This window comes from Oncorhynchus mykiss, chromosome 19 (assembly GCF_013265735.2).
Source record: "Oncorhynchus mykiss isolate Arlee chromosome 19, USDA_OmykA_1.1, whole genome shotgun sequence".
Classification (NCBI taxonomy): Eukaryota; Metazoa; Chordata; class Actinopteri; order Salmoniformes; family Salmonidae; genus Oncorhynchus; species Oncorhynchus mykiss.
Window position 1 is genome coordinate 52,336,254 of NC_048583.1, and position 25,155 is coordinate 52,361,408.

General features: G+C 46.8%; 1 protein-coding gene across 2 annotated transcripts in view; it reads right to left on the bottom strand.

Moving 5' to 3' along the window:
• Nucleotides 1–25,155, bottom strand: part of kif26ba (kinesin family member 26Ba) — a 216,614-nt gene that overhangs the window by 7,531 nt on the left and 183,928 nt on the right. For both annotated transcript variants that reach the window (XM_036955054.1, XM_036955053.1), the window contains exons 11-17: nt 22,956–23,142; nt 8,556–8,727; nt 7,367–8,289; nt 7,073–7,205; nt 6,626–6,887; nt 3,976–6,459; nt 1,143–1,342 (exon numbers count right to left, since the gene is read on the bottom strand). In XM_036955054.1, the coding sequence (XP_036810949.1) occupies nt 1,143–1,342; nt 3,976–6,459; nt 6,626–6,887; nt 7,073–7,205; nt 7,367–8,289; nt 8,556–8,727; nt 22,956–23,142 (4,361 nt within the window). The remainder of the gene's footprint in view (nt 1–1,142; nt 1,343–3,975; nt 6,460–6,625; nt 6,888–7,072; nt 7,206–7,366; nt 8,290–8,555; nt 8,728–22,955; nt 23,143–25,155) is intronic.

The following is a 25,155-nucleotide window of genomic DNA, read 5'->3' on the forward strand; positions in this document are numbered from 1 at the left end:
GGGAGAGAGAGAGAGAGGTAGGGGAGAGAGAGAGAGAGGTTTGTGGGGGAGAGAGAGAGATGGGGGGAGAGAGAGAGGTGGGGGGGAGAGAGAGAGGTGGGGGGGAGAGAGAGGTGGGGGAGATAGAGAGGTGGGGGGAGAGATAGAGGTGGGGGGAGATAGAGAAGTGGGGGGGAGAGAGAGAGGTGGGGGGAGAGAGAGAGAGGTGTGGGGGAGAGAGAGGTGTGGGGAGAGAGAGAGAGGTGGGGGGGAGAGAGAGAGGTGGGGGGAGAGAGAGAGAGAGAGGTGTGGGGGAGAGAGAGGTGGGGGGAGAGAGAGAGGTGGGGGGAGAGAGAGAGGTGGGGGGAGAGAGAGGTGGGGGGAGAGAGAGGTGGGGGGAGAGAGAGAGGTGTGGGGAGAGAGAGAGGTGGGGGGTAGAGAGAGAGGTGGGGGGTAGAGAGAGAGAGGTGTGCTGTCTCTGTCTCCATCTCTCTACGTCTCCATCTGTCTCTACGTCTCCATCTCTCTCCCTCAATCTGTCTCCATCTCTCTCCCACCATCTGTCTCCATCTCTCTCCCACCATCTGTCTCCATCTCTCTCCCACCATCTGTCTCCATCTCTCTCCCACCATCTGTCTCCATCTCTCTCCCTCCATCTGTCTCCATCTCTCTCCCTCCATCTGTCTCCATCTGTCTCCATCTCTCTCCCTCCATCTGTCTCCGTCTCCATCTGTCTCCATCTGTCTCCATCTCTCTCTACGTCTTCATCTCTCTCTACGTCTCCATCTCTCTCTACGTCTCCATCTCTCTCTACGTCTCCATCTGTCTCTGTCTCCATCTCTCTCTCTGTCTCCATCTGTCTCTGTCTCCATCTCTCTCTGTCTCCATCTCTCTCTCTGTCTCCATCTCTCTCTCTGTCTCCATCTCTCTCTCTGTCTCCATCTCTCTCTCTGTCTCCATCTCTCTCTCTGTCTCCATCTCTCTCTCCGTCTCCATCTCTCTCCCCGACTCCATCTCTCTCCGACTCCATCTCTCTCCGTCTCCATCTCTCTCCGTCTCCATCTCTCTCTACGTCTCCATCTCTCTCTACGTCTCCATCTCTCTCCCCGTCTCCATCTCTTTCCGTCTCCATCTCTCTCCGACTCCATCTCTCTCTGTCTCACCTTGTTGCCTCTCTCTCTCCTCTGCATGCGCTCCACGTCGTCTATCTCGTAGACCTTTATTTCAAAGGGTTCTGTGGTTCCCCTGGGGGCGGGGCGTAGCGGCCCGTCTACCCAGCGTGCACCTGGGCTGATGGCAGGCTTCCTGACCGGAGAGGACGAGTCCGGGGTCAGGCTGGGAATCAGACGACGACGCTGGGTACCTGGACACACACACACACACACACAGACATACAGTTAACTGGGATACTAGGAGAATAATATGACTTTTCGCTATAGTTGTTGCTAAGTAGAATGTATACATTTTTATTTAAATGCTCAACATAGAAAAACATGAAGAATCTCTACATTGTGACTGTGACAGAACACATATCTACATCTGTGACTGGGTCAGAACTACCAGCATACTGACAGCATACTGGCAACTACACTAATCCAGTACTCATGAGTGACAGAGGGAGAGTCGGGGGGGAGAGAACAAAATGAAGGGTTCTGAGTGAAGATGGGGAGAGCAGAAGAGAGGAGAGAACAAAATGAATGGTTCTGAGTGAAGATGGGGAGAGCAGAAGAGAGGAGAGAACAAAATGAATGGTTCTGAGTGAAGATGGGGAGAGTCGGGGAGGAGAGAACAAAATGAATGGTTCTGAGTGAAGATGGGGAGAGTCGGGGAGGAGAGAACAAAATTAATGGTTCTGAGTGAAGATGGGGAGAGTCGGGGAGGAGAGAACAAAATAAATGGTTCTGAGTGAAGATGGGGAGAGTCGGGGAGGAGAGAACAAAATGAATGGTTCTGAGTGAAGATGGGGAGAGCAGAGGAGAGGAGAGAACAAAATGAATGGTTCTGAGTGAAGATTGGGAGAGCAGAGGAGAGGAGAGAGAACAGTAGAGAAGAAAATAGACTGGGAGAAAACGCAGCAGAACTGAACACAAGATAAGAGAGAAGAGTAGACAAGAGGCGAAAAGAGAAAGAGAGGGAGAGAGAGTGGAGTAGACAAGAGGCGAAAAGAGAAAGAGGGGAGAGTGGAGTAGACAAGAGGAGACAAGAGAAAGAGAGGGAGAGAGAGGAGTAGACAAGAGGAGAAAGGAGAACGAGGGGGAGAGAGTGGAGTAGACAAGAGGAGAAAATAGAAAGAGGGGAGAGAGAGTGGAGTAGACAAGAGGAGAAAGGAGAACGAGGGGGAGAGAGTGGAGTAGACAAGAGGAGAAAATAGAAAGAGGGGAGAGAGAGTGGAGTAGACAAGAGGCGAAAAGAGAAAGAGGAGAGAGAGTGGAGTAGACAAGAGGCGAAAAGAGAAAGAGAGGGAGAGAGAGTGGAGTAGACAAGAGGAGAAAAGAGAAAGAGAGGGGAGAGAGTGGAGTAGACAAGAGGAGAAAAGAGAAAGAGAGGGGAGAGAGTGGAGTAGACAAGAGGAGGAAAGAGAAAGAGAGTGGAGTAGACAAGAGGAGGAAAGAGAAAGAGGGGGAGAGAGTGGAGTAGACAAGAGGAGAAAAGAGAAAGAGGGGGAGAGAGTGGAGTAGACAAGAGGAGAAAAGAGAAAGAGAGGGGGAGAGAGTGGAGTAGACAAGAGGAGAAAAGAGAAAGAGAGGGGAGAGAGTGGAGTAGACAAGAGGAGAAAAGAGAAAGAGAGGGGAGAGAGTGGAGTAGACAAGAGGAGAAAAGAGAAAGAGGGGAGAGAGAGTGGAGTAGACAAGAGGAGAAAAGAGAAAGAGAGGGGAGAGAGTGGAGTAGACAAGAGGAGAAAAGAGAAAGAGGGGGAGAGAGTGGAGTAGACAAGAGGAGAAAAGAGAAAGAGGGGGGAGAGAGTGGAGTAGACAAGAGGAGAAAAGAGAAAGAGGGGAGAGAGTGGAGTAGACAAGAGGAGAAAAGAGAAAGAGGGGGAGAGAGTGGAGTAGACAAGAGGAGAAAAGAGAAAGAGGGGAGAGAGTGGAGTAGACAAGAGGAGAAAAGAGAAAGAGGGGGAGAGAGTGGAGTAGACAAGAGGAGAAAAGAGAAAGAGAGGGGAGAGAGTGGAGTAGACAAGAGGAGAAAATAGAAAGAGGGGGAGAGAGTGGAGTAGACAAGAGGAGAAAAGAGAAAGAGGGGAGAGAGTGGAGTAGACAAGAGGAGAAAAGAGAAAGAGGGGGAGAGAGTGGAGTAGACAAGAGGAGAAAAGAGAAAGAGAGGGGAGAGAGTGGAGTAGACAAGAGGAGAAAAGAGAAAGAGGGGAGAGATTTTGTCAGTCCCTCTTATCTGACCACTGTGCTGGAATGTGCACTTGCATAGACATTGGCAGACACTTTTTATGAATTCACACACAGGGTAAGAGGTTCTGAGTGTCTCTCAGGTCTCCCAGGTTATAGAAAGGTCACCCAGACAGATCTGCTCTGACTCACCACAAGTCACCCATTTGTACCCATATTTAAAGTGCATTCAGAAAGTATTCAGACCCCTTTTCCACATTTTGTTACATTACAGCCTTATTCTAAAATGGAGTACATACAACACCCCATAATGACAAAGCGAAAAGAGGTTGTTACAATTTTGGTACGTACAATTTAAAAAAAAATCCCATTTACATACAGTGACAGGTAACGAGTGGAGGACAGAGGAGCCTCTTAAAGAAGATACCTCTTACAGGTATTTTCCACCATAATTTGCAAATAAATTCACAAAAAATCCTACAATGTGATTTTCTGGATTTTTTTCTCTAATTTTGTCTGTCATAGTTGAAGTGTACCTATGATGAAAATTACAGGCCTCTCTCATCTTTTTAAGTGGGAGAACTTGCACAATTGGTGGCTGACTAAATACTTTTTTGCCCCACTGTAACTGGGAAGCAGTATTAAAGGAGCTGACCTGTGCTGTTGTTCTTCTTCTTGTTGTTCTTGAGGCTGCGGCGGCTGCTGCTGGTGGCTGAGCTGTGTTCGCTCAGAGAGTCCTGGGCAGAGGAGGTGCTTCCTGTGGCCTCGCTGTCCCTCAACATGCTCTCATAGCCACTGCTGCCCCCGCTGTGGTAGAACAGGGCTGTCTTCCCCATGGCCGGGGGCAGCTCTCCACTCAGAACACTACTGTTGTCACTGGCATGACCACTGCTGCAGCGATGCGGCTGCCTGGGCGCTGTGATCTTACTGTAGGGAGACGGGAGGGTGTGGACTACCAAGGGTCTCTCCTCTCCCTGTGCCCCGACACCACCTCCACCCCCTCCAGCGCCCCTCTCCTCCCCAGCCTCGGAGCCTCCTCCTCGGTTGTGACCAGCGGATCGAGAGCCTCCGCTGCCCTGGAGCAGCTCGGAGATGCGTCCGTTGACGGCTCTCAGAGGCAGCTTGGCGGCCAGGCCTCCCCCTCGGTTGCGACTCAGAGACTGGGTGGACCAGGATCCAGAGCTGGGTGCCTGGTTCTGTCCCTGACCCTGGATGGAGGTCTGACCCTGGGCCTGGGGCTTTCCGTTGGGAGGAAGACTGGAGCTGCGGTTGACAGACTGGGGCAGAGACTTGGTGGAGAAGCTGAGTTTCTTGGTGCTGGAGGCCGACAGGCTGCGGGCCTTAGGGCTGGCCATCAGGAGCTTGCTGACCGCTGAGATCTTGGACTGGCTCGACTTGGGTGACTGGGGAGCGCTGCCAGGGCTGTTACCGGAACCGTTCCCATTAGGGGAGGAGGATGACAATGAGCCGCCACGGGTGAGGCTGCGTCCGGTACGGGGCATGGTGCAGTCCCCCCTCCCCCCTCCGGCTGACACCTTCCAGCCCAAGGAGCTGAGGGCCTCCCCCCTCTCCAAAGAGAGGCAGTCGTAGTGGGGGCCATGAGAGCTGTGACCTCCATGGGACCGACCCAGAGAGTTGGTTCTGTTAGCCAGTTGCTCTAGTTTAGCACTGAATAACCTGCTGCTCTCCACATTGCACCCCTTGTGTTTCCCTCCACCAGGCACGCCCAGGTCCTCCGGAGTACTCCTCAAGAAGGAGAGGCCATGGCTGGCTGCGTGCATGGGGCTGAGGGGGCCTTCTGCCCTGTTCTTCTGGTCCAGACTGGACTTGCGTACTGGTGGCAGCGGTGGTATACCTTTCTGGCGGGAAAACAGGCTATGTTTCCCGGAATACCCCCTTCGGTCCAGGGTCGCCCTGGGACTACAGGGGGTGGAGGAGGTGACCCCCAGACCTCGGTACTCCCCTCCTCCTCCGTTAGCGTCGTAGCGGAGTGGGTCCTCATCCAGGCCGTCGTGGCGGTTGAGCCGGTGCCAGCCACGGGGCAGACTGGCGGTGTGCAGAATGTCGGCAGAGTAGACAGGAGTCACCAGACACTCCCCAGAACTGACCAGCACCATCTCAGAGCCGTCCACTACCCTCTTACAGGAGTCTGGAGAGGAGATGGCCTCCCCGCTGCTGGAGCTGTGACGGTCCCCTCCATAGCCACTGTCCACCCTGCTGGCCCTGTCACCCTGGGGCCAGGCCTGGCTGCTCTTAGCTGGGTCTGTCTTGACTGGTGGATCCACCACCCACTTCTCTGGCTTCACCTCACACACCAGCTCCTTGGGCCTCACGTCCACCCTGTCTCTCTTCATCCAGGGGTCATCAGAGCTGAGCTCGCTGGACATGGAGGCCAGGACCAGGGCTGGGGCAGTCTTGGCTGGGTCCTTGGGCAGCAGGTAAGTCTTGGTAAGGGAGGAGAGTATGACCATGGGTTTGACGGCCACACAGGGGTGGACTGTAATGTTGGTCTTGAAGGGGAGGAAGTTGCTGGAGGCCCCCAGGGTCTGCATGTCAGAGAGGGAGATGGTGGTCTTACCCAGGGAGGGGGGCAGTCTCTTCCGCCTCTCTTTAGTCTCCCTCCCTTTTACATCTCCAGACAATGCTACTTCACTCTCAGGAGTCTTCCTTCCTCCATAACCCAGGGACGCCTCGTCCTGCTCCTTTTCCCCACAGAGAGGGACCTGTGTGGGGTCTGGTTCGGCCAGAGCCTCCCCGTGTCCATGGGACTGGCTGAAGCTGTGCAGAGACTGATCTCCGTCGCTAACAACACTCAGGTCACTTAGCCACGATGAAATGGATGACCGTCGGCTAGGCACCGCCGAGGCGGTTGTTATGGGGATCACCCTGGTGGTCGTAGCAACGACAGTAGTGTTGATTCCATAGTGCTCCAGGTCCTCGCTGATGCTGCTGTTGATGGAGATAGGGCGGGACCCCGAGTCCAGTGCAGTGAGGGAACAGTCGCTGCTGAAGCTAATGATGCTGGTGGGACGGCCGCCACCCTCCAGCAGGCCCCGGACCTCCAGCCCCTCCTTACACCCCAGTGTGAACACCAGCTCGTCTTCCCCCAGAGAGCTAGGGTTGGGGGCTGGAGCTGGGGCTATGGGAGGTAGTCGAGAGATGGGAAGAAGAAAGAGGGGGAACAGACAAGGAAAGGACAGCAGGGAAAAATAGAGAAAATGTAAGGAAACCAGTATCATACGTGAAAACCTTCTTCAAAAATCTATTGTATCAGTCACAGTAACAGAATGAAGAGTACGACTTACTATCCCTGCGTCCATCCAGAGGAATCTGAGGAACATTCTCATCACACAGTGTCTCAGCCGACCCCAGGCTAGCAGACGAGGAGTTGGTTCGTTTGAGGTCCCGGGGACTCATCCCCGCAGGGGAGGTTCTGGACAGGGACATCGGCTGCAGCAGGGACTCTGTAGAGGACCTCACACTGTCTGCAGCCAGGCTGTCTGCAGTAGACAGACTCTGGCAGGACAGAGGGGGCGTTCCCGGCATCACACCCTTCTGGGTGTAGACCTGGATAATAATCATGGTCACATGTTGGATTATGTAGCTCTTTTCAATGACCCAAATATGCTTCACAGTGATGCAGTACATTTTCATGGAAATGCATTTTATGAGGTCAGTGTTAAAACTCCACACAATAATTGTATAAATACAACCAAAGACAGTAGAGGAGGTGTCAAAGCCAGATAGTGTACCTTGCAGCGCTGTGAGGGTGAGGAGGGAGGTCGGTAGTCAGAGGTCTTGGTAAGAGATGCGATGCCCAGCCGAGGAGAGCCCAGGGGGCGGGGCTTACCATCACTGCTACTGCCCGCGCTCAGAGACTCACGACTGTCAATCAAATAAAAAGGAATAGAAATATTTACAAAATGGAAGATATTAAGAACAAACATACCTTCAAGATACATACAAATGTGTTTCGTGTGGATCCCAGAGAGAAGCCGTTGCAGTGTAACAGCTAATGGGGATCCAAACAAACAAACATTTCTTACCTGTCATGGAGGCTGGCACTCTTGGCCCTCTGTAAAGGGTTGGTGTTGGTATGTCCTGCTCCACTGCTTCCCGTCACACTGCAGCTGCCGGTCAGGCTCAGACTCTCTATCATGGTCTGGGCCAGTTCTGCCTCCTCCACCACCTCCCTGATCTCCTGGAGCTGCTGGTCGTTGGACATCCTCCTGAGGGGCTCTACCTCCTCCACCACCCCTCCTTTACACCCCATCTCATACCCTGGGGGAACCAGGGTGTCGGGCTTAGCCCCCCTGTTAGCCGGCACCTCCTCGAAGGGGAACTTTGCCAACTCCTCGCTCCCGTCGATACACTCCAGACGCTCCTGCAGCTCAGCGAAGGTGTTGCACTTCAGGCACTCCGCCCCTTCCTCTGGCACGGGGGGCAGGGGATGACCCAGGGGCTGGAGGAGAGGGAATGGGGGCTGGAGGAGAGGGAATGGGGGCTGGAGGAGGGGGAGCGGGGGCTGGAGGAGAGGGAATGGGGGCTGGAGGAGAGGGAATGGGGGCTGGAGGAGGGGGAGCGGGGGCTGGTTGGGGGCGTTGAGGGGCTCGGTAGTGGGCTGGGTGTGTGTCTGTGTAGGGACAAGCTGAGCCTGGGGGAGTACTGTCTGCTGCTGCCGCAGAGGTGGCGTAGTCGGCAAAACAGGGATGACGGGGACGAACTCTGGCGGGCCCTCATTGTCGGTCAGCTCGCGGTCCGAGATGGCACCCCCATTGGGACCCACATAGATGACAGTGTCACAGGACTGCTCGCTGCTGGAGTAGTTGTCTGGGTCGCTGGAGAGGTGCAGCAGGGGCAGGTCTGAGTCTGCAGAGCTACGGGAGTGGAACGGTCTCAGGTGAGTGGGGCGACGCATACGCCCCTCCTCACACGAACTCTCACCCCCTGACGAACTGGACGTGTATTGCTGAAAGAGAGAGGGGGATGTGAAAATGGATGAGAGAAAAAAAACATTTGTTTAAATAAACCAATTAGAATCTACATTTAATTGACCTATCATTGTAATACTGTCATCAAGTTACATTAATACTGAAAGTAAACTTCTTTACTGAAATATCAATATGGACATATAGAAAAAAGAACTGAAAAAGAACTGTGAAATGTATTAGCAATGTAACGTACTGGTTGTTTGAATGACTGATTAAATGACTGATTAATTGATCATGTATGTACCATGCTGACTTTGGTCTTCTTCTTCTTCATGCGGAGGAGGCGCGAGGCGATCTGGATCGTGGAGAGCGTGTCAGAGAAGTTGCTAGGCGACGAGGAGATGTGAGCGATCATGGTAGTCCGGCAGTTCATGTTGCCCAGCGACTCTCTCAGTAGCATGGACAGCTTACTGTCCCTGGAACACACACACGATACATCAAGCACACACACAAACACAGGTATAAGCACACATACAGTACGTAAAGGCACACACACACGGGAGGTTTTCCAATGCCTCACTAAGAAGGGCACTGATTGGTAGATGGGTCAAAATAAATAAAAAGCAGACATTGAATATCCTTTTGAGCATGAAGAAGTTATTATGTTTCACTTTGGATGGTGTATCAATACACTCAGTCACTACAAAGATACAGGCGTCCTTCCTAACTCAGTTGCCGGAGAGGAAGGAAACCGCTCAAGGATTTCACCATGAGGCCAATGGTGACTTTAAAACAGTTACAGGGTTTAATGGCTGTGATTGGAGAAAACGGAGGATGTATCAACAACATTGTTGTTACTCCACAATACTAATCTAAATGACAGAGTGAAAAGAAGGAAGCCTGTACAGAATACAAATATTCCAAAACATACATCCTGTTAGCAACAAGGCACTAAAGAAATACTGTGAAAAATGTGGCCAAGCAATTTACTTAAGTGTTATGTTTGGTGCAAATCCAAAACAACACATTACTGAGTCCTACTCTCCATTTTTTCAAGCACAGTGGTGGCTGCATCATGTTATGGGTATCCTTGTAATCATTAAGGACTGGGGAGTTTTTCAGGAAAAAAATGTATGGAATGGAGCTAAGCACAAGTCCTAGAGGAAAAGAAGACCGTGAATGTTCCAAAGTGGCCGAAAAGCTATGGTAAGACCTGAAAATGACTCCGGAGCTGCGAAGGTTGAGAGCCATGCGTCCTCAAGCAGTGCGATGTTGTGTCTTAGACCGCTGCGGCACTCGGGAGGCCCAGGGGTGTGAATACTTATGTAAATTTGATATTTCTGCATTTCATTTTCAATACATTTGTAAACATTTCAAAAAATGTTTTCACTTTCTCATTATGGGGTATTGTGTGTAGATTGTGGAGAGGAAAAACATCAATTTAAGCCATTTTGAATTCAGGCTGTAACAACAAAATGTGGAAAGGTCAAGGGATATGAATACTTTCCGAAGACACTGTAGCTCCTTTTTTCAGGGTAAATGTACTTACTATGACTGTGATATGGTTGTCCCACCTAGCTATCTTAAGATGACCTCCAGATCTGAGCATTAGCTCCAGTGAATCTCCCTGGCTGGAGCAGATGGGACAGGAGCTGCAGGTAGGACTGTGTGTATATTTAACTCTCCCTGTCCTGTTTGTTAGTTATAGGGTTAATTGTGTGTGTGTGTGTGTGTGTGTGTGTAATGTGTATACACGTGTTAACTTCTGTACGCTGTTTGGGACCTTCAGGGCTGAATGGAGCTCAGGTTCCTCTGTGGCTCAATACCTCATGCTGCTGTCCTCCTTTTATAAAAACACAGCCCCCAGCCAGCCAGCTCCCATCCCCACCGCGCGCACACACACACACACACACACACGCACACACACACACACACACACACACACACACACACACACATCCCATCCCATCCTTTTTTCTCAGATATCTCCCTCTTTTCATCTCCTCATCTATCCTCCATATTCTCCTCTTTCTCCCTTTTCTCATACATGATGTCTTCTTTTTGTCCTGTAGCTGTAGGTTTCCATCCAATTGGCGACAGATTTGAATATTCTTAAATCTGCATAAATAAAATATGCCCATTTTCCCACCAGAGATGTGTTTCCATTTGTTTCCATTAAATTGACTTGTTGCGGATAAAAGTCTGTGTGTGATGACGCAGAGAACATAAACATTACTTCTGCGGTTAAATTCCCATGTATTGAATAAAAAAGACAGGTTAAATGGGTTTCAATTGCATTTTCAACTCTACTGATGGTTTTCTCACAGAAAATGTTGCGTTATATATGCGCCCACTGGCCTCAGCTCACACCAACAGTCTCGGCTCGCACCAACAGCCTCGGCTCGAACCAACAGCCTCGGCTCGAACCAACAGCCTCGGCTCGGACCAACAGCCTCGGCTCGGACCAACAGCCTCGGCTCGGACCAACAGCCTCGGCTCGGCCCAACAGCCTCGGCTCGCACCAACGCCCTCGGCTCGAACCAACGGCCTCGGCTCGAACCAAAGGCCTCGGCTCGAACCAACAGCCTCGGCTCGCACCAACAGCCTCGGCTCGCACCAACAGCCTCGGCTCGCACCATCAGCCTCAGCTCGAACCAACAGCCTCGGCTCGAACCAACAGCCTCGGCCTGAACCAACAGCTGGCAGATATAGTGCAAGTATAGCCTACTACATGAGGAGATTACTATGGACAAACGAGCAAGATTCTTTTTATTTGTCAAATGGCAGCCAAGCATCATGTCACCAGAATAAGACCCCATATCTCACATTTTACACAAAGATCCCACCTTTTTTAGAGTATTTTGTTTCGTCAACATTTTTCATCTGACATTTACTTAAAAAGGTTGGATGGAAACCTGGTTAGTCCCAGTTCTCTCCCACCCTCTCTTTCTCCCACCCTCTACCACTCTCTCTTTCTCCCACTCTTTCTCTCCCACCCTCTACCACTCTCTCTTTCTCCCACTCTTTCTCTCCCACCCTCTCTTTCTCTCCCACTCTCTCTCTCCCACTCTTTCTCTCCCACTCTTTCTCTCCCACTCTCTCTTTCTCCCACTCTTTCTCTCCCACCCTCTCTTTCTCCCACTCTTTCTCTCCCACCCTCTCTTTCTCCCACTCTTTCTCTCCCACCCTCTCTTTCTCCCACTCTTTCTCTCCCACCCTCTCTTTCTCCCACTCTTTCTCTCCCACCCTCTCTTTCTCCCACTCTTTCTCTCCCACCCTCTCTTTCTCCCACTCTTTCTCTCCCACCCTCTCTTTCTCCCACTCTCTCTTTCTCCCACTCTTTCTCTCCCACCCTCTCTTTCTCCCACTCTTTCTCTCCCACCCTCTCTTTCTCCCACTCTTTCTCTCCCACCCTCTCTTTCTCCCACTCTTTCTCTCCCACCCTCTACCACTCTCTCTTTCTCCCACTCTTTCTCTCCCACCCTCTCTTTCTCTCCCACTCTCTCTCTCCCACTCTTTCTCTCCCATTCTTTCTCTCCCACTCTCTCTTTCTCCCACTCTTTCTCTCCCACCCTCTCTTTCTCCCACTCTTTCTCTCCCACCCTCTCTTTCTCCCACTCTTTCTCTCCCACCCTCTCTTTCTCCCACTCTTTCTCTCCCACCCTCTACCACTCTCTCTTTCTCCCACTCTTTCTCTCCCACCCTCTCTTTCTCCCACTCTTTCTCTCCCACCCTCTCTTTCTCCCACTCTTTCTCTCCCACCCTCTACCACTCTCTTTCTCCCACTCTTTCTCTCCCACCCTCTCTTTCTCCCACTCTCTCTCCCACTCTCTCTTTCTCCCACTCTTTCTCTCCCACTCTCTCTCCCACTCTTTCTCTCCCACTCTCTCTTTCTCCCACTCTCTCTCTCCCACCATCTCTTTCTCCCACTCTTTCTCTCGCTCTTTCTCTCTCACCCTCTCCCGCTCTTTCTCTCTCACCCTCTCCAGCTCTCTCTTTCTCCCACTCTTTCTCTCCCACCCTCTCCCACTCTTTCTCTCCCACCCTCTCCCTGTTTCTCTCTCTCTGTTTCTCCCACCCTCTCTCTCTCCTCATCCCTCTCTTTGCCTTTCTCGCTCTCTCTCTCTCTCTCTGCCTCTGTGAGTCATGTCATTAGTCTTCATCACATAAGCGTTGATAATTGTATCTTCCTCGTCTGACATTTCAATCATCTCTTAATTGATCTCACGGGTAGAAAAGAAAGAAAGAGGAAAAAAGATTGGAGCTGAGAGTGTTTCAGTCTAATTAAATTGAGCATAAAATCAGTGATTTGTGCAGAACAGGTTTTATATTAATTTATGGTGCATTCCAGTAACTTACATTACACTCCCTGCAAATGGCCCCAAACTATAATTATGTGTGTGTGTGTGTGTGTGTGTGTGTGTGTGTGTGTGTGTGTGTGTGTGTGTGTGTGTGTGTGTGTGTGTGTGTATATATATATGTATATATATATATATATATATATATGTATAAATATATATGTATGTATGTATGTATGTATGTATATATATATACAGTGCCTTGCGAAAGTATTCGGCCCCCTTGAACTTTGCGACCTTTTGCCACATTTCAGGCTTCAAACATAAAGATATAAAACTGTATTTTTTTGTGAAGAATCAACAAGTGGGACACAATCATGACGTGGAACGACATTTATTGGATATTTCAAACTTTTTTAACAAATCAAAAACTGAAAAATTGGGCGTGCAAAATTATTCAGCCCCCTTAAGTTAATACTTTGTAGCGCCACCTTTTGCTGCGATTACAGCTGTAAGTCACTTGGGGTATGTCTCTATCAGTTTTGCACATCGAGAGACTGACATTTTTTCCCATTCCTCCTTGCAAAACAGCTCGAGCTCAGTGAGGTTGGATGGAGAGCATTTGTGAACAGCAGTTTTCAGTTCTTTCCACAGATTCTCGATTGGATTCAGGTCTGGACTTTGACTTGGCCATTCTAACACCTGGATATGTTTATTTTTGAACCATTCCATTGTAGATTTTGCTTTATGTTTTGGATCATTGTCTTGTTGGAAGACAAATCTCTGTCCCAGTCTCAGGTCTTTTGCAGACTCCATCAGGTTTTCTTCCAGAATGGTCCTGTATTTGGCTCCATCCATCTTCCCATCAATTTTAACCATCTTCCCTGTCCCTGCTGAAGAAAAGCAGGCCCAAACCATGATGCTGCCACCACCATGTTTGACAGTGGGGATGGGTGTGTTCAGGGTGATGAGCTGTGTTGCTTTTACGCCAAACATAACGTTTTGCATTGTTGCTAAAAAGTTCAATTTTGGTTTCATCTGACCAGAGCACCTTCTTCCACATGTTTGGTTTGTCTCCCAGGTGGCTTGTGGCAAACTTTAAACAACACTTTTTATGGATATCTTTAAGAAATGGCTTTCTTCTTGCCACTCTTCCATAAAGGCCAGATTTGTGCAATATACGACTGATTGTTGTCCTATGGACAGAGTCTCCCACCTCAGCTGTAGATCTCTGCAGTTCATCCAGAGTGATCATGGGCCTCTTGGCTGCATCTCTGATCAGTTCTCCTTGTATGAGCTGAAAGTTTAGAGGGACGGCCAGGTCTTGGTAGATTTGCAGTGGTCTGATACTCCTTCCATTTCAATATTATCGCTTGCACAGTGCTCCTTGGGATGTTTAAAGCTTGCGAAATCTTTTGGTATCCAAATCCGGCTTTAAACTTCTTCACAACAGTATCTCGGACCTGCCTGGTGTGTTCCTTGTTCTTCATGATGCTCTCTGCGCTTTTAACGGACCTCTGAGACTATCACAGTGCAGGTGCATTTATACGGAGACTTGATTACACACAGGTGGATTGTATTTATCATCATTAGTCATTTAGGGCAACATTGGATCATTCAGAGATCCTCACTGAACTTCTGGAGAGAGTTTGCTGCACTGAAAGTAAAGGGACTGAATAATTTTGCACGCCCAATTTTTCAGTTTTTGATTTGTTAAAAAAGTTTGAAATATCCAATAAATGTCGTTCCACTTCATGATTGTGTCCCACTTGTTGTTGATTCTTCACAAAAAAATACAGTTTTATATCTTTATGTTTGAAGCCTGAAATGTGGCAAAAGGTCGCAAAGTTCAAGGGGGCCGAATACTTTCGCAAGGCACTGTATATATATGTGTGTGTGTGTGTGTGTGTGTGTGTGTGTGTGTGTGTCTGTGTGTGTTTGTGTGAGAGAGTGTGTGAGAGAGAGCGAGAATGAATGAGAGAGAGAGAACACATTCCTACTCCTGCATGTATATGTGTGAATATGAGTGTGTATGTGTGAATATGTGTGTATAGGAGTGTGTATGTGTGTATATGAGTGTGTATGTGTGTATATGAGTGTGTATGTGTGTATATGTGTGAATGTGTATATGAGTGTGTATGTGTGTATATGAGTGTGTATGTGTGAATATGTGTATATGAGTGTGTATGTGTGTATATGAGTGTGTATGTGTGAATATGTGTGAGTATGTGTGTGTATGTGTGTATATGAGTGTGTATGTGTGTATATGAGTGTGTATGTGTGAATATGAGTGTGTATGTGTGTATATGAGTGTGTATGTGTGTGTATGTGTGAATATGTGTGTATATGAGTGTGTATGTGTGAATATGTGTGTATATGAGTGTGTGTGTATGTGTGTATGTGTGTATATGAGTGTGTATGTGTGTATATGAGTGTGTATGTGTGTATATGAGTGTGTATGTGTGAATATGTGTGTATATGAGTGGGTATGTGTGAATATGTGTGTATATGAGTGTGTATGTGTGTATATGAGTGTGTATGTGTGTATATGAGTGTGTATGTGTGTATATGTGTGTATATGAGTGTGTATGTGTGTATATGAGTGTGTATGTGTGAATATGTGTGAGTATGTGTGAGTATGTGTGTATATGTGTATATGAGTGTGTATGTGTGTATATGAGTGTGTGTGTATGTGTGTATATGAGTGTGTATGTGTGTATATGAGTGTATATATGAGTGTGTATGAGTGTGTATGTGTGTATATGAGTGTGTATGTGTGTATATGTGTGAATATGAGTGTGTATGTGTGAATATGTGTGTATAGGAGTGTGTATGTGTGTATATGAGTGTGTATGTGTGTATATGAGTGTGTATGTGTGTATATGTGTGAATATGTGTGTATATGAGTGTGTATGTGTGTATATGAGTGTGTATGTGTGAATATGTGTGAGTATGTGTGTGTATGTGTGTATATGAGTGTGTATGTGTGTATATGAGTGTGTATGTGTGAATATGAGTGTGTATGTGTGTATATGAGTGTGTATGTGTGTGTATGTGTGAATATGTGTGTATATGAGTGTGTATGTGTGAATATGTGTGTATATGAGTGTGTATGTGTGTATATGAGTGTATATGTGTGTATAGGAGTGTATATGTGTGTATATGAGTGTGTATGTGTGTATATGAGTGTGTATGTGTGTATATGTGTGAATATGTGTGTATATGAGTGTGTATGTGTGTATATGAGTGTGTATGTGTGTATATGAGTGTGTATGTGTGTATATGTGTGTATATGAGTGTGTATGTGTGTATATGTGTGTGTATGTGTGAATATGTGTGTATATGAGTGTGTATGTGTGAATATGTGTGTATATGAGTGTGTATGTGTGTATATGAGTGTATATGTGTGTATAGGAGTGTATATGTGTGTATATGAGTGTGTATGTGTGTATATGAGTGTGTATGTGTGTATATGAGTGTGTATGTGTGTATATGTGTGAATATGTGTGTATATGAGTGTGTATATGAGTGTGTATGTGTGTATATGAGTGTGTATGTGTGAGTATGTGTGTATATGTGTATATGAGTGTGTATGTGTGTGTATGTGTGAATATGTGTGTATATGAGTGTGTATGTGTGAATATGTGTGTATATGAGTGTGTATGTGTGTATATGAGTGTATATGTGTGTATAGGAGTGTATATGTGTGTATATGAGTGTGTATGTGTGTATATGAGTGTGTATGTGTGTATATGAGTGTGTATGTGTGTATGTGTGAATGTGTGTGTATATGAGTGTGTATGTGTGTATATGAGTGTGTATGTGTGTATATGAGTGTGTATGTGTGTATATGTGTGTATATGAGTGTGTATGTGTGTATATGAGTGTGTATGTGTGAATATGTGTGAGTATGTGTGTATATGTGTATATGAGTGTGTATGTGTGTATATGAGTGTGTGTGTATGTGTGTATATGAGTGTGTATGTGTGTATATGAGTGTATATATGAGTGTGTATGAGTGTGTATGTGTGTATATGAGTGTGTATGTGTGTATATGTGTGAATATGAGTGTGTATGTGTGAATATGTGTGTATAGGAGTGTGTATGTGTGTATATGAGTGTGTATGTGTGTATATGAGTGTGTATGTGTGTATATGTGTGAATATGTGGGTATATGAGTGTGTATGTGTGTATATGAGTGTGTATGTGTGAGTATGTGTGTATATGTGTATATGAGTGTGTATGTGTGTATATGAGTGTGTATGTGTGAATATGTGTGAGTATGTGTGTGTATGTGTGTATATGAGTGTGTATGTGTGTATATGAGTGTGTATGTGTGAATATGAGTGTGTATGTGTGTATATGAGTGTGTATGTGTGTGTATGTGTGAATATGTGTGTATATGAGTGTGTATGTGTGAATATGTGTGTATATGAGTGTGTATGTGTGTATATGAGTGTATATGTGTGTATAGGAGTGTATATGTGTGTATATGAGTGTGTATGTGTGTATATGAGTGTGTATGTGTGTATATGAGTGTGTATGTGTGTATATGTGTGAATATGTGTGTATATGAGTGTGTATATGAGTGTGTATGTGTGTATATGAGTGTGTATGTGTGAGTATGTGTGTATATGTGTATATGAGTGTGTATGTGTGTATATGAGTGTGTATGTGTGAATATGTGTGAGTATGTGTGTGTATGTGTGTATATGAGTGTGTATGTGTGTATATGAGTGTGTATGTGTGAATATGAGTGTGTATGTGTGTATATGAGTGTGTATGTGTGTGTATGTGTGAATATGTGTGTATATGAGTGTGTATGTGTGAATATGTGTGTATATGAGTGTGTATGTGTGTATATGAGTGTATATGTGTGTATAGGAGTGTATATGTGTGTATATGAGTGTGTATGTGTGTATATGAGTGTGTATGTGTGTATATGAGTGTGTATGTGTGTATATGAGTGTATATATGAGTGTGTATGTGAGTGTGTATGTGTGTATATGAGTGTGTATGTGTGTATATGAGTGAGTATGTGTGTGTATGTGTGTATATGAGTGTGTATGAGTGAGTATGTGTGTATATGTGTATATGAGTGTGTATGTGTGTATATGAGTGTGTATGTGTGAATATGTGTGTATATGAGTGTGTATGTGTGAGTATGTGTGTATATGTGTATATGAGTGTGTATGTGTGTATATGAGTGTGTATGTGTGTATATGAGTGTGTGTGTATGTGTGTATGTGTGTATATGAGTGTGTATGTGTGTATATGAGTGTGTATGTGTGTATATGAGTGTGTATGTGTGTATATGAGTGTGTATGTGTGAATATGTGTGTATATGAGTGGGTATGTGTGAATATGTGTGTATATGAGTGTGTATGTCTGTATATGAGTGTGTATGTGTGTATATGAGTGTGTATGTGTGTATATGTGTGTATATGAGTGTGTATGTGTGTATATGAGTGTGTATGTGTGAATATGTGTGAGTATGTGTGAGTATGTGTGTATATGTGTATATGAGTGTGTATGTGTGTATATGAGTGTATATATGAGTGTGTATGAGTGTGTATGTGTGTATATGAGTGTGTATGTGTGTATATGAGTGAGTATGTGTGTGTATGTGTGTATATGAGTGTGTATGTGTGAGTATGTGTGTATATGTGTATATGAGTGTGTATGTGTGTATATGAGTGTGTATGTGTGTATATGAGTGTGTATGTGTGAATATGTGTGAGTATGTGTGTGTATGTGTGTATATGAGTGTGTATGTGTGAGTATGTGTGTATATGTGTATATGAGTGTATATGTGTGTATATGAGTGTGTATGTGTGTATATGAGTGTGTATGTGTGTATATGAGTATGTGTGTATGTGTGTATATGAGTGTGTATGTGTGTATATGAGTGTGTATGTGTGTATATGAGTGTGTATGTGTGTGTATGTGTGAATATGTGTGTATATGAGTGTGTATGTGTGAATATGTGTGTATATGAGTGTGTATGTGTGTATATGAGTGTGTATGTGTGAGTATGTGTGAGTATGTGTGTGTATGTGTGTATATGAGTGTGTGTGTATGTGTGTATATGAGTGTGTATGTGTGTATATGAGTGTGTATGAGTGTGTATGTGTGTATATGTGTGTATATGAGTGTGTATGTGTGTATATGAGTGTGTATGTGTGAATATGTGTGAGTATGTGTGTGTATGTGTGTATATGAGTGTGTTTGTGTGAGTATGTGTGTATATGTGTATATGAGTGTGTATGCGTGTATATGAGTGTGTGTGTATGTGTGTATATGAGTGTGTATGTGTGTATATGAGTGTGTATGTGTGTATATGTGTGTGTATATGAGTGTGTATGTGTGTATATGAGTGTGTATGTGTGTATATGAGTGTGTATGTGTGTATATGAGTGTGTATGTGTGTATATGAGTGTGTATGTGAGTGTGTATGTATGTGTGTATATGAGTGTGTATGTGTGTATATGTGTGTGTATATGTGTGTGTTTATGAGTGTGTATGTGTGTATATGAGTGTGTATGTGTGTATATGTGTGTATATATGAGTGTGTATGTGTGTATATGAGTGTGTATGTGTGTATATGAGTGTGTATGTGTATATATGAGTGTGTATGTGTGTATATGAGTGTGTATGTGTGTATATGTGTGTGTATATGAGTGTGTATGTGTGTATATGTGTGTATATATGAGTGTGTATGTGTGTATATGAGTGTGTATATGTGTGTGTCTATGAGTGTGTATGTGTGTGTGTCTATGAGTGTGTATGTGTGTATATGAGTGTGTATGTGTGTATATGAGTGTGTATGTGTGTATATGAGTGTGTATGTGTGTATATGTGTGTGTATATGAGTGTGTATGTGTGTATGTGAGTGTGTATGTGTGTATATGTGTGTGTATATGTGTGTGTATATGAGTGTGTATGCTTCCGTGTGTGTAATGTTTACAGTTCCGGCTTAAAGCGGTGGGGTGCTTTGCAATGTAAATGCTGAGTTTGTGAATAAATTTGAGCGCTGAGCTATCTGCCCTGGAGGAGGGATGGAGGGAGAGGAGGAGAGCCTGCATATTCCCGGAAAACATTTAAATATGCACATCACTGTTTCTTTCACAGCCTTTCTCCCCTGCTTTCGTTTCACTGCTTTCCTCCTTGTGCTCTTCTCTGCCTCTCTCTTTCCTTCAAACTCTCTCTCCTCTTTCACGTCAATCCACCCTCTCTCATGATCTCGCTCCCTCTCTTCATGAAGCATTCTCAGGTAGATGAATATGAAGCAGCATCTGTTATTGGGCTTTAAATCAACCCCACAACAACCTACGTATCTCCCTCTCCCCTCTCCTTCTCTCTCTCCCCCCTCTCCTTCTCTCTCTCCCCCTCTCCTTCTCTCTCTCCCCCCTCTCCTTCTCTCTCTCCCTCCCCCCTCTCCTTCTCTCTCTCCCTCCCCCCTCTCCTTCTCTCTCTCTCCCCCCTCTCCTTCACTCTCTCTCCCCCCTCTCCTTCACTCTCTCTCCCCCCTCTCCTTCACTCTCTCCCCCCTCTCCTTCTCTCTCCCGCCTCTCCTTCTCTCCCCCGCCCCTCTCCTTCTCTCTCCTCTCCCTCTCTCCTCTCCTTCTCTCTCCTCTCCCTCTCTCCTCTCCCTCTCCTCTCCTCTCTCCTTCTCTCTCTCCCCCTCTCCTTTTCTCTCTCCCCCCTCTCCTTTTCTCTCTCCCCCCTCTCCTTCTCGCTCTCCTCTCTCTCCCCCCTCTGCTTCTCTCTCTCCCCCTCTCCTTCTCTCTCCCCCCTCTCCTTCTCTCTCTCCCCCTCTCCTTCTCTCTCTCCCCCTCTTCTTCACTCTCTCCCCCCTCTCCTTCACTCTCTCCCCCCTCTCCTTCACTCTCTCCCCCCTCTCCTTCACTCTCTCCCCCCTCTCCTTCACTCTCTCCCCCCTCTCCTCTCTCCCCCTCTCCCGCCCCTCTCCTTCTCTCTCCTCTCCCTCTCTCATCTCCTTCTCTCTCTCCTCTCCTCTCTCCTTCTCTCTCTCCCCCCTCTCCCCCCTCTCCTTCTCTCTCTCCCCCCTCTCATTCTCGCTCTCCTCCCTCTCCTGCTCTCTCCCCCCTCTCCTTCTCTCTCTCCCCTCTCCTTCTCTCTCTCTCAACTCTCCTTCTCTCTCTCCCCCTCTCCTTCTCTCTCCCCCCTTTCCTTGTCTCTCCCCCCTCTCCTTGTCTCTCCCCCCTCTCCTTGTCTCTCCCCCCTCTCCTTGTCTCTCCCCCCTCTCCTTGTCTCTCCCCTCTCCTTGTCTCTCCCCCTCTCCTTGTCTCTCTCCCCCTTTCCTTCTCTCTCTCCCCCCTCTCCTTCTCTCTCTCCCTCTTCTTCTCTCTCTCCCCCCTCTCCTTCTCTCTCCCCCCGCTCTCCTTCTCTCTCCCCCCCGCTCTCCTTCTCTCTCCCCCCGCTCTCCTTCTCTCTCCCCCTTCTCTTTCCCCCCTCTCCTTCTCTCTCCCCCGCTCTCCTTCTCTCTCCCCCTCTCATTCTCTCTCCCCCCTCTCCTTCTCTCTCTCCCCGCTCTCCTTCTCTCTCCTCCCTGTCCTTCTCCCTCCTCCCTCTCCTTCTCTCTCCCCCTTCTCCTTCTCTCTCTCGCTCTTGCACTCCCCCCCTCTGTCTCTCTCTCTCTCCCTTCAGCAAGCATTAAGCCACTCTGATCAGATCATAGAGAAAATGTCATTCTATACATTATTAATATAGAATTCCTGTTAGTTATGCAGAATTAAGCAGGGGCATACAGGAATCATGGTGCTCGTGTGTGGAATGATCTGCATATTTAAGCTTTCTGTCTCATTAATATATCTACAATCATTAGCACGTTTAAACCCAACTTTATTCTAATGTTTAAAGTGTAATATTAATATTACATTGATGTGATATATTGGGTTGGATATCTAGGCTGCGTTTACACAGGCAGCCCAATTCTGATCTTTTGCCTAACTATTGTTAAAAGATCAATTAGTGGCAAAAGATCAGAATTGGGCTGCCTGGGTAAATGCAGCCATAGAGATCCCTAATGAGCCAGTCACTAGCGGCAGCTGACCCAGTCCCACTCAGTCCCAAGGTTAGGGTTATTTAGGGAAGGCCAAGTCTCTCCCCCTCTCCTTCTCTCTCCCCCCTTTCCTTGTCTCTCCCCCCTCTCCTTGTCTCTCCCCCCTCTCCTTGTCTCTCCCCCCTCTCCTTGTCTCTCCCCCCTCTCCTTGTCTCTCCCCCCTCTCCTTGTCTCTCCCCTCTCCTTGTCTCTCCCCCTCTCCTTGTCTCTCTCCCCCTTTCCTTCTCTCTCTCCCCCCTCTCTCCCCCTCTCCTTCTCTCTCTCCCTCTTCTTCTCTCTCTCCCCCCTCTCCTTCTCTCTCCCCCCGCTCTCCTTCTCTCTCCCCCCCGCTCTCCTTCTCCTTCGCACAAGCATTTCGCTACACTCGCACTAACATCTGCTAACCATGTGTATGTGACAAATAAAATTTGATTTGATTTGATTTGATTTAGATTAGTATGAAATAGATGTTAAAAAGAACTAGCTAACTGTGTCTGACTGATATTGTAAGGCCATTGAATCTCACCTCCAAGAGGTCCTCAGTGACACACACTGACAGATGAATACATACTCACACACATATACATACTAGTGTTGAGCGATTAGTGTTTTTTGAGGTCAGTTCGGTTTTGGACTATTAGAAAATCATAAGGGTTTCGATTTTTTGATTTTATATTTATTTTTTACATTAAATGCATTAGGAAAGAATGACATTACAATGGTTCTAGAGTTTTTTTAATGGAAATTCAAGGTGAACATTCAATTGCCAAAACATAAAAAATATTCAATATTCTCTGTCAGGTCCACATTGGGTAGACATAAGTAGAAAAATATGAAATAATAATAATAGTTGTTTTTTATTTGATTACTTAATATTTTACTTTAAAGTCCTCATCTCAGTTCAGGCTGTAGCAGTCAGCTAGCCAGACCATCTAATATTATCTGTACTCCCCATACTGTACTGTCTTTAGTCATGCTATTTAGCTAGCCTGCCTAAGTGTGCTGCAGAGCTTTCTGACAAGATTATTTGACTAGTTCTTCAAAGTACACAAGGCATACTTTCTGTCCCTCTCGTAGTTATGTTGTGTACATTCCTCTCTCATGCGATCTGTGTGTATCTAACTTAACATAGCAGGCGTAAAAACGGATCCGTCCAGAGATCTGTATATAATGAGATACTCATGTCTCCGCCACATTGAGAGTCCCAAAGGCGGGAAGGCAGGCGATAAGCTTAGGTCCAAAATAAGGCCATGCATTGGTTTATTTTGGACAGATTTTGGTGAGAGTGAAACCTAATACAACCCCCCCCCCCCCCCCCCACACACACACAGTAGACACGTACTTGTAAGGGATGTGTTTGCTGCCGTTGACCAGAGCCAGGATGACGTTCCCCAGGGCAGACAGAGACAGACACAGCCCTGCTGCTGTGGTGCTGCTACTACCACTGCTGTCCCTGCCCTTCCCTCCTCCCAGCACCTTGACACAGCTGCCCAGGTCTATCAGGTGGAGCCTACTGCGACCTCCTGACACTGGAGAGAGAGGGAGGGGAGGGAGGGCAGGGGGGAGAGAGAGAGTGAAAGGAGGGCAAGGGGGGAGAGAGAGCGAGAGAGGAGGGAGGGCAGGGGAGAGAGCGAAAGGTGGGGAAGGTGGTGAGAGAGAGAGGGGGAGAGAGGGAGACAGCGGGGAGGGGGAGTGAGAGGGCGGGGAGGGAGAAAGAGAAGGAGGAGAGAGAGAGAGGGAGGGAGAGAGGGGGAGAGAGACAGCGGGGAGGAGGAGAGAGAGAAGGAGAGAAAATGAGGGGAGGGAGAAAGAGACGGAGGAGAGAGGGGGAGGGAGAGAGGGGGAGAGAGGGAGACAGCGGGGAGGGGGAGAGAGAGAAGGAGAGGGAGAAAGAGATGGAGGAGAGAAAGGGAAGTGAAAAAGGGGTGCGCAAGAGAGATATTAATTATTATTATTAATCGTTGTGCCTAACATATATTTTTTTGTATTTCACAGTGTGACAGGAAACCCAGTAACAGTATTTCACAGTGTGTTAGGAAACCCAGTAACAGTCTTTCACAGTGTGTTAGGAAACCCAGTAACAGTCTTTCACAGTGTGACAGGAAACCCAGTAACAGTATTTCACAGTGTGTTAGGAAACCCAGTAACAGTCTTTCACAGTGTGTTAGGAAACCCAGTAACAGTCTTTCACCGTGTGACAGGAAACCCAGTAACAGTATTTCACAGTGTGTTAGGAAACCCAGTAACAGTCTTTCACAGTGTGTTAGGAAACCCAGTAACAGTCTTTCACAGTGTGTTAGGAAACCCAGTAACAGTCTTTCACAGTGTGTTAGGAAAACCAGTAACAGTTTTCACAGTGTGTTAGGAAACCAAGTAACAGTATTTCACAGTGTGTTAGGAAACCCAGTAACAGTCTTTCACAGTGTGTTAGGAAACCCAGTAACTGTATTTCACAGTGTGTTAGGAAACCCAGTAACAGTATTTCACAGTGTGTTAGGAAACCCAGTAACAGTATTTCACAGTGTGTTAGGAAACCCAGTAACTGTATTTCACAGTGTGTTAGGAAACCCAGTAACAGTCTTTCACAGTGTGTTAGGAAACCCAGTAACAGTCTTTCACAGTGTGTTAGGAAACCCAGTAACAGTATTTCACAGTGTATTAGGAAACCCAGTAACAGTCTTTCAGTGTGTTAGGAAACCCAGTAACAGTCTTTCACAGTGTGTTAGGAAACCCAGTAACAGTCTTTCACAGTGTGTTAGGAAACCCAGTAACAGTATTTCAGTGTGTTAGGAAACCCAGTAACAGTCTTTCACAGGGTGTTAGGAAACCCAGTAACTGTATTTCACAGGGTGTTAGGAAACCCAGTAACAGTCTTTCACAGTGTGACAGGAAACGAGCGCGCGCACACACACACACACACACACACACACACACACACACACACACAGGTTTGTGTTCAGCTACGTGGTCCTTTTCCTGTCAACACATTACCTGTTGGGAGCGGGGAGGAGGAGTGTGTGGGAATGTGTGTGGGCATGCGTGCACACGTGTGTGTGTGTGTGTAGAATCAAACAGTACAGCACGATGGATATGTAGTACCCTTCTACAACCAACATACTCCAACAAGAGAAGGCTGAATGTCACGCCTTGACCATAGAGAGCCTTTTTATTCTCTATTTTGGTTAGGTCGGGGTGTGACTAGCTAGGGGGGTGTTCCTATCTAGGTTGTTTACTTCTATGTTGTCCTGGTATGGTTCCCAATCAGAGGCAGCTGTTTATCGTTGTCTCTGATTGGGGATCATATTTAGGCAGCCATTTCCCCACTGTGTTTTGTGGGATCTTGTTTATGTGTAGTTGTTGTGAGCACTCCATAGCTTCACGTTTCGTTTGTTCTTTATTGTTTTTGTGCGTTTCATTGAATAAACATGTGGAACCCATATCGCGCTGCGCTTTGGTCCGAGTGTTATGACAATCGTGACAGAAGATCCCACCAAACCAGGACCAAGCAGCGTGCCCAGGAGGAGAAGGTATCTTGGACTTGG